Source organism: Apis mellifera, linkage group LG2 (genome assembly GCF_003254395.2).
Source record: "Apis mellifera strain DH4 linkage group LG2, Amel_HAv3.1, whole genome shotgun sequence".
NCBI classification, from domain to species: domain Eukaryota; kingdom Metazoa; phylum Arthropoda; class Insecta; order Hymenoptera; family Apidae; genus Apis; species Apis mellifera.
In genome coordinates, this window is record NC_037639.1 from 12,411,722 (window position 1) to 12,420,573 (window position 8,852).

At 43.1% G+C, this 8,852-nt stretch overlaps 1 protein-coding gene across 8 annotated transcripts in view; it reads left to right on the plus strand.

Annotated features, from left to right (window-relative positions):
* LOC410852 (protein Fe65 homolog) overlaps nt 1–8,566 on the plus strand; it is a 114,081-nt gene extending 105,515 nt beyond the window's left edge. For 5 of the 8 annotated variants that reach the window (XM_006569087.3, XM_006569092.3, XM_006569089.3 and 2 more), the window contains 11 exons: nt 767–996; nt 1,096–1,214; nt 1,278–1,390; nt 1,476–1,674; nt 1,747–1,874; nt 1,985–1,990; nt 2,073–2,323; nt 2,394–2,596; nt 2,684–2,860; nt 2,949–3,087; nt 3,272–8,566. In XM_006569087.3, coding sequence (XP_006569150.1) covers nt 767–996; nt 1,096–1,214; nt 1,278–1,390; nt 1,476–1,674; nt 1,747–1,874; nt 1,985–1,990; nt 2,073–2,323; nt 2,394–2,596; nt 2,684–2,860; nt 2,949–3,087; nt 3,272–3,321 — 1,615 coding nt within the window. In that variant the 3' untranslated portion in view covers nt 3,322–8,566. Of the gene's footprint in view, nt 1–766; nt 997–1,095; nt 1,215–1,277; nt 1,391–1,475; nt 1,675–1,746; nt 1,875–1,984; nt 1,991–2,072; nt 2,324–2,393; nt 2,597–2,683; nt 2,861–2,948; nt 3,120–3,271 lie in introns of all 8 variants that reach the window. The other 3 variants (XM_006569090.3, XM_006569091.3, XM_394328.7) reach the window with 3 other exon arrangements.
* The last annotated feature ends 286 nt before the right edge of the window (nt 8,567–8,852 follow it).

The following is an 8,852-nucleotide window of genomic DNA, read 5'->3' on the forward strand; positions in this document are numbered from 1 at the left end:
AAACTAACTAACTTTTCTTTGCGCGTCGATCTTTTGGCCTCGCGTCTAGAAAGTGGCCGCGTCACCACGACTCGGAAAAAAAAGAACAGATTTTATTCGAGACACACTCGTTGGAAAAGAATTTCTTTTCTATACGGAATTCACCGCCGTTTCTCGTACATTATTACATCGCCGTTGAATTGAAACACAATAAATTGTCGCAAAATGCAGGGCAAGGAAAAAAAAAGAAATCATGAAAACGAATAATTGGTTGGATCGATTCGATTATTCTCGTTTCGGAATTTCTATCCTAGTAGTGGCATTGATCGCGAATCGGTAAGTTGTCCGTGACGACGCGGCCAATCAAGGAGAGCGCGATTCGTCATTGTCGAGTGGGCCGATCGATAAAACTTTACGAGCCGCTCGATGGCCAATTACGCGATCCGATTCATCATAACGCGTACGCGCGAAAAGCATAAGTAAATGTTAACGATACCCATCGATCCGATCCGTAGCTGGATATACACGCTTAATCGTCGAATCGTTCCACGATGAATGGTTGGGGAAATAAGGATCGAATCGCGCCGCGTTATCAAACGAACACGTTCTCGCTCGCTTGATTGTGTCTCGGTCGAGTAGACAATGTTGAAAATTAGCATCCGTCGCTTACCTTTGCTGCTTGCACCTAATCGTCTATCGTATCGTTGGCGTGAGGGTGATTAGAGGAGGGATATTGCGAAGAAGAAGGGATAACAACGCGATAACCTTGGACGATGGGATATTACAGTTATTGCGAGAAAGCGGATAACGAAACGACAGAGATGGGAGGCGTTCCGCACGTGGAGGGTGGATTGAACAGCGAGCTGTACGCGGTCCCTGTGAAGCGGAGGCAGCCCAAGGATCAAAAGAACAATGCCAGTGTGCAGAACAATAGCCAGGAGAAGCCCGCCGAGGTAGATACCACCGATTCCGAGGACAAAGATGAGAATCTGCCACCAGGATGGCAGAAACACGAGGGTGAGTATTTCCGAGGGAATCGATATCGTAATCCGTAGACGGCTGATCCGACGTAGCTACGTAATAATCGATGAAACGATCTCCTGGCTTTTTCCGTAGACGAGAACGGACCTTATTACTGGCACGTGAAAAGCGGGAATATACAGAGAGAGCCGCCCGAAGCGCCCCCGCATTCCAAAAGGGAGTCGCGTAGAAGCCTGATCAAAGACAACGACAGCGTAAGTTTGAAAATTTGGGAGATCGAGATATGGATTTTGCACTGAGATACTTTCGATGTACAGATAAACAACTTCCACACGTTAAGCGGCATGGTCAATACCGTCACCCGCAGTAACACGAGCTCGGCCTTGGATCAAGAGTTGGAAAACAAGAGAAAAGTGGAGCTGGCTCTCAAGTGAGACGCTTTATCGATATCTTATCGTCGCTATTCAGCCAATTTTTCTTCGGATCCGCTTCACCTTTCTTTCTTTTTTTTTCAGGCGAAGAAGCTATCCCGCACGAGCGGACTCCGAGGGCAGGGACAAACCGATCAGATTCGCCGTGCGTTCCCTCGGGTGGACTGAAATCGCGGAGGAAGATTTGACGCCCGAGAGAAGCAGCAAGGCCGTCAACAAATGCATCGTGGACTTGTCCCTGGGAAGAAACGATCTTCTGGACGTGGTTGGGCGATGGGGCGATGTTGGTATCGATCGAGTGAATCCGATCCGATTCGAAGCGAGATGGAAACGAAATGTTGAAAATTTTTTTCAGGGGAAAGACTTGTTCATGGATCTGGACGAAGGCGCGTTGAAACTGATAGACCCGGAGAATCTTACCGTGCTCAACACGCAGCCGATTCACACGGTGAGGGTGTGGGGCGTCGGCAGAGACCACTGCCGGTAAGTGAATCTTAACGAACGTTTTGAAAAATGTTTCGCTCGATTCGATTAAAACGAATTCGTTTATGACTCGTTTCATGCATCCCTTCTTCAACGATCCATCGAAACAGCGAAAGGTAAGAAGCAATTCCAATGGCATTTAACAATGATGTTTATCTTGTTTCGAAATCGAATGTTGTCAATTCGTTCTTCTTCCAGGGACTTTGCGTACGTGGCAAGAGACCGATCCACTCGAAAACACATGTGCCACGTGTTCCGTTGCGACATCCCTGCGCGCACGATCGCCAACACGCTTCGCGACATTTGCAAGAAGATCATGATCGAGCGGTCGCAACACCAGAATCTCGCGAAACCGGTGGACATCAACGGGCGAACGAGCCTTGCCACGAGACCGACCAATCTGCCCACGGAGCATCGACGCTTCCATAGAAACGGACAGGCGCTAGTCAGTAAGTAATCCAGAGTAGGAGATTACTCGAAGAGAGAAACGAGTGAAACGTCGTTTTGACCCGTTTTCAGCGCAATCGTTCCCGACACCGATGGAAGAACCGAAGAAGGTGTTGCGAGCACAATATCTCGGATCCATGCAGGTTTCTCAAGCGACTGGAATGGAGGTTCTCAATGACGCGATAGATCACATCGTGGCTAACACGCCTATCAATCAATGGCGAAACGTGAACGTCGCCGTAGCGCCCAGTATGATCTCCATCCTCACACCGAACGTAAGTGGGTCGATTAAGTAATATCTTTTATTCGACAGCTTGTTATAGAAATGACAATCTCTCTCTTTCTCTCTCTCTCTTTTTCAGGAGGAGAAACTTATCACCGAGTGTCGAGTTCGTTATCTGTCGTTCCTCGGAATTGGTCGTAACGTGAAACAATGCGCCTTCATAATGCACACAGCGCAAGATCTTTTCATCGCACACGTTTTCAACTGCGAGCCTAGCAGCGGAGCTCTTTGCAAAACTATTGAAGCTGCTTGCAAGGTGATCAATTGTTAGATTTTTTTCAATTTTCTCCACTCTTTGCAATTTACCTCGATTAAGTTTCAAGTAACTGTGATTGTGCGCGCAGTTGAGGTACCAGAAATGCTTAGACGCACATCCTCAAGGCTTTAGAAACGCTAGCAGCCTCAACACCCCGAGCGGAAAAGGTCTTGGCGCCACCTTGAAATCTTTGGTCGGCTCTCTGACCGGGCGTAGAAATAAGCAGGGTGAGTCCTGAGACGAGGCTCTCTCGCTGCAGGTAAATCAACATCCATCAACATGTTCGTAACATGTAAAATATTATCCGTAGAGATATAGAAAAAAAAAAGGGAAAGCAAAACGATCGAATACATTTCTTTCACGTTCCCCGATGAACGATACGATCGCCAATGATGGAACATTGTGTTGTAGTTGATTCCTTCGCTCGTTCCTTCGCAGGAACTGTGGCCGCTGCCTGCTGAGCGAGAAGTGATCAGACACAAGCATCTACAGTCACCTCTGACCTTGAAATACTTCAGCGGATCGCCACCTAGTGCATCTCTCAGGTCACTCCTTTCGCCCTCTCTGGACAACAGGCGTATACAACTGGCCCGTTGGGAGAGCAATCCTTAAACGTGGAACGTAGCCGCAGGTCGAGCCAACTCTAATCTCTCAAAGAAGAAGAAGAAGAAGCAAAGATGAAGAAGAAGAAGAAGAAAAAAAAACAGAGAATCGTATTCTTAACGTTAACGACTGAATCGTGAATTCTGCAGAGTGCTATACTAATTACCACAGCTATAGTGGACTACGCTTACGTGTGTCGATATGATGTTATGTATGTTACACGCAGTGTCAGACAAAAAGAAAAAATAAAAAAAGAAAAGATAATAAAATATATCGGCGGAGAGAGAAAGGAAGGTTCGTGGAAGGTTCGTGGATCGGGGCCACGAAACTGGAGGTAGGATTCTCAAGGTCGTCGTGTCCCTTAGGCGAACGTTCGCACGGGATCAGATCCTTAGAGAGAAACAAAGGCCGCGTAGATCCGAGCGTCCAAGATCGTGTTGTTGCGAAAGTACGTTTCGAGAACAGAATCCTGCAACGATTCGGGACAGAGATAGAGCGAATATCTGTATATATACGGAATGGTAATTTATCGCGCTAAATTTAATAAATTCGCTGGATTTAAAGGAAGTCCAGAGGAGGAGTGAAAGGGGAACGATGCGTGAACGAGTGACGGAATGACTGAAGTAACCTTTCTAGCGTATCCACGAGGCATTCGAAGATTAAAAAAGAGAGACGAAGAACAAGCTATAGAGAGCTTAAATGTAATAACTCACACGTGTATTCTCGGATGTACAGATTAGAGAAACGAGACGAGGATGACCAGACCACACGAAATAAACACGTATAATACACGCATTATATAGAGGAGACACGTATAGGAATACACACGCGATACAGGAATACACAGGAGTACTTTACACGTGTGCATTATGTATATATGCATACACAAACACAGATACGCGCGTACAGATACACGGACACTACTTACTTACACGAGCAGGTAATAGGAAGTTTATTTTTTATGGTGAATTATAGAAGAGTTTGCATCTTTTTCGAAACGAAGCCGATTAAATGTGTTAGCGCGACCGTCCTTTAAATCCACGGGAAGAAAGAGATCGAGACGAATCTAACAAGCTACGTACCGATTTTGAGACTCGCAATAAGAAAACAGTATATATAATATATATATACATATGTATATATATAATATGTATATATATACATATGTATATATTATTGTACGCACAATCGTTGTGCAATAACGCTAATGCCTACACAAAACGATTAACAATTTCATTCTGTTGAAACGGTGTAACGACTAATCGTTATCGTCATCGTTGCATCGTTGTCGTCGTCGTTGTAACGCGCCTCGCTGAACAAATTAATTATCGCTGAACTCCATCATACGCCCAGATACTGCAATGGCGTGAAAATTTTTAACGATGATAAAGTTCCGTGTTTGAAAAAAGAATGAAGAAAGGAAGAAAGGAAGGAAGGAAGGAAGAAAGAAAGAAAAAAATAAATAAATAAATATCCAGCAAGTTGCTAGCAGGAGGAGCTTATTCACCGCCACGACGATATCCCGTTCTCCCGGAACGGTTCGAAACATTGACGCTTTGACTCTTGCACGCGTGTGTCACGCGATCACGGAGAGAAATAAATATATTACGTACACGTATGTATTATCCGCAAACTCATTATTCGCACGTGCACAGCGTCGAATGCATCTTTTCATTTCACGCGACGAACGTTTTCGAAGATACCTGAACAACTTGGAACCGGCAGAGTCACGTTCCTCTGCACGTTCTTGTCGACGGGAATGTGTATCACGTTTTTCATAAAGAGTTCACACATCAACGTGTTCTGCGAATCATCGTAACAATTCTCGGAATCATTGTTCGCGAGTACACGACCACGCAAGCACGACACCGACGATGCTCCAAGTTTACTCGTCGTCGACGAAGTGCTCGCGATGCCTAATGTCAATCAATAGCTTAGAAAGAGAAACCCGTGAATAATAATAATTAACCCATATGTACGTGTATCATCGTGCGCCGTTTCGGTTCGTTTTCTATCGTATATTATAGCTTTAGACCAATTTTCCATACCAGCGCCGAATTTTTGCAGCAAATCGCAGCGAATTGTACAGAAGAGAACGAAGAAGAAGAAGAAGAAGAAGGTCTACTTCGTCCGATCCTTGATTATTATTTTCGTACGATTACCTCGCGATTAGACACGTGACGATGTCGCGAACCGACATGTCTCGTCCACGAACGATTATATACGCTAAAATTTGAAGAGAACAGTGAGAACATCGTCGTCTTAGCTTTCATAAACGCTCGTTCGATCGCGCTTCTCGCGTTTCACCGCGTAAACGTTCCTAAGAAAATAGCGCTACTCTGGTTTGCCTCTACGTTTGGCGGCGAAAGAAATATATCGAGACGGAGAAAATACAGGTAACCCGACAAATCGCAATGTGCAACGATCCGGAACGAACCAGAGAGAGAAAAACAAGACGAAACGGGACGAAAAGAAGCGGCAAAACCCATCGGCCGTTTACGTAACGACATGTGTACTGTCAGTAAGAAAGTTAGTCAACAGTAGGTCAGTGTTAATGTCCCGGAACGAGAGATTATTTTATTCGAAGGGAAAACGTTTCCGTCAGGCGGAATAAAAATCTCTCTCTCTCTCTCTCGTTGTCTCTCTTCTCGAAAGAGAGAGAAGGGGGAGAGAGAAAGAAAGAGATAGAAAGAGAGAGAGAGAAAAAAAAGAGAAAGGTTCTGATGACTCTCTTGCTCGCAGTGCATCTTGATCGTCCATCGATGACGGCCACACGTCGTGGGAGCCATCGTCATTGCAAAAGATACAAAGTTGTGCGGGACCCAGAACGAAGAGATATTTCTATGTAGCGTTTAAATAAGAGGGATGGCTGGCCGGATATAGGGAAGAAGGTTGAGTGCGTAGAGCATGAATGCGTAGAGGATGTAAGAGGATGTAACGCGTGCGTGAGAGTAGAAGAGTTGCTTGATGAGGGATTTTCAGTGTGACAATTATATCTATATAGATGAGGAGATATATAAGAGATATAAGGGACAGAATCGCGAAGATGATTTTCATTCTTTGTATATAAGAGAAAAAAAAAAAAAAAAAAATACACGTTACGAGGATCACCTGCCTTTTACCTGTAAAGAAGATGAGGAAGAAAGAAAAAGAAGAAAAAAAAAAGAAGAAGAAGAAGAAGAAGAATGTGGAACGTTGACGAATGTTATTATAAACGAGAGATGATTAATTTACCGCGTTCGGGGAAACGCCTCGTCTCTTGGCTGAATGTTATATAAATATCGGAAGAGAAACTCCTCCAAAAGGGCGACAAGTATTATTGCGCCGTGGCTCTTTTCGGAAATTCCCTTTCGATCTATCCGCAGCTTCTGAAAATTTCCTTTCACCCCCCTCCCTCCCCCTATATCTTTCTTGCGTTCCTTCCGTTATCTCTGGTCACTCTCAATCTCTGCGCGGAGATTGAGAACTTTGAGAACCATGTCACGAGAGAACAATAATTGAACACGGAAATATAAGCGCGACGAGGCCTCCCGTGCGACCCTGTAATTTATCGGATCCCCCCTCTATTTTACAAAAAAGAAAGAACCAGCAACGTTTCTTCTGCTATTGATATATCGTTGATGACGATTTCTTGCTTTGATATACATATAAATATATATATATAAATATATATATAGTTGTTGAATTTATATTATCGTAACGTTAGATCGAGCGAGCGAGCGAGCGATCAAGGGTGGCACGTGACAGCCTCGAGGGCGCGACGTGTTAAGATATATAATGTGGTATGGGTGTAAATATTATTATACATTCTCGTATAAAGATGTAATAGAAACCAAAGAGGCGAGAAAAGAAGGATCGAGAAGAAAGTTGAGGTTAAGCGTCGTTGCACCTATAAAAAAAAAAAAGAAGAAAAATTGAAACAACTGACATATTATTCAGGAGTACATTCACATACATACATACATACATACATACATATATACATGCATATATATACATATACACAAGCACATGCATTACATATAAAAAGAAAACACATATACATATTCACAAACTACACTACTTTACAGCTTAATCGTCTCCTTGATATAGGTGTTGACATGTCGCCAGGAAGGATACGAGAGTATCGTTGAAAATACGAGAAAATACCACTCGAGGGTTGAAAGAGATGAAAAAAAGGAGGTGGAGGAGGGTAAAGGAGAAGGGAAGCCACTTGTAACTGACATAGAATAGTGCAAACCTAACTATATTTACTGTGACATGTAATATCCTTAATGACAAAAAAAAAAAAAATGCGATCTACTTGATAGGAGAATTGTTCTGCACAAACACGATGCTTCATTGATAATTATAGTGTCTCTCTCTCTCTCTCTCTCTCTTTCTCTCTCTTTCTCTATCTCTCTATCTTCAAAAAATACGTACCTCTCTATACCTTATGGCAATTAAATGTATCCAACACGATATTTTCGATCGACAATTCGTCTCGGGAAATCGAGAACGAGCGCCTATCGTTTCACTCGATTCGAGCTCATCAAAACGAATCACGCGCATCATCGAACGATCATTGTTAATTCTAATTGTAATTCACGATCATTATCGTCGCCTCGAGTATAGGGAAATTTCACAATCATCGTCATTACGCGTAATTTAATAAAAATAAATTCTAAAAAAAAAAAAAAAATGGAAAAAGAGGATATCGCTATCACCGGTTATCAAAAAACGAATGGAAAAAAAAACGGAGAAAAAACACGAGAATAAGAGGAGAAGGAGAGGAAAATAATATATTCGTATAATAATGCTCGCGTGACGATCGGCTTTTGGAACCGTCGCGCGATCGATTAAACTGTACTGTAACGTGGACGACAAAAAAACGATAGACTTTTTTTTCCCGTCGACGTTACGAAAAAAAAAAATCCCAAGCGAGCGTCGTTACTCAAGAGCGTGCCAACGAGATTCCATTTGGAACGTTTTAGCCAACTATTTTTCCGTTCTTTCCGTTTTTCCTTGGGATGGAATCTCGGTGCGCGCGCGCGCGCGTGTATCTTGAAACGAGAACAAGTTCTAAAAGGAGTGAGGAGAGAAAGAAAGAAAAAAAAAAAAAAACTGAACGACGCGTTTCGTTATATTCGACGAGTCCACGTGTCATTTTTAGAGCGTACGAAAGGACAAAACACTTTGTATGCATCTCCCCCCCTCCCTCCCTGCCCCATTGTTCATGCCCATTTGTATTGCGTAGATGGACCGATCGATAATTATAAACGAACGTGAGAATACTATTATATATATATATAAATATATATATATTATATATATATAATATATATATATAAAAGAGCGACAGAATGAAACACTACTGTAACTACACCTGCCTCTTGTGAATAAATGCCTA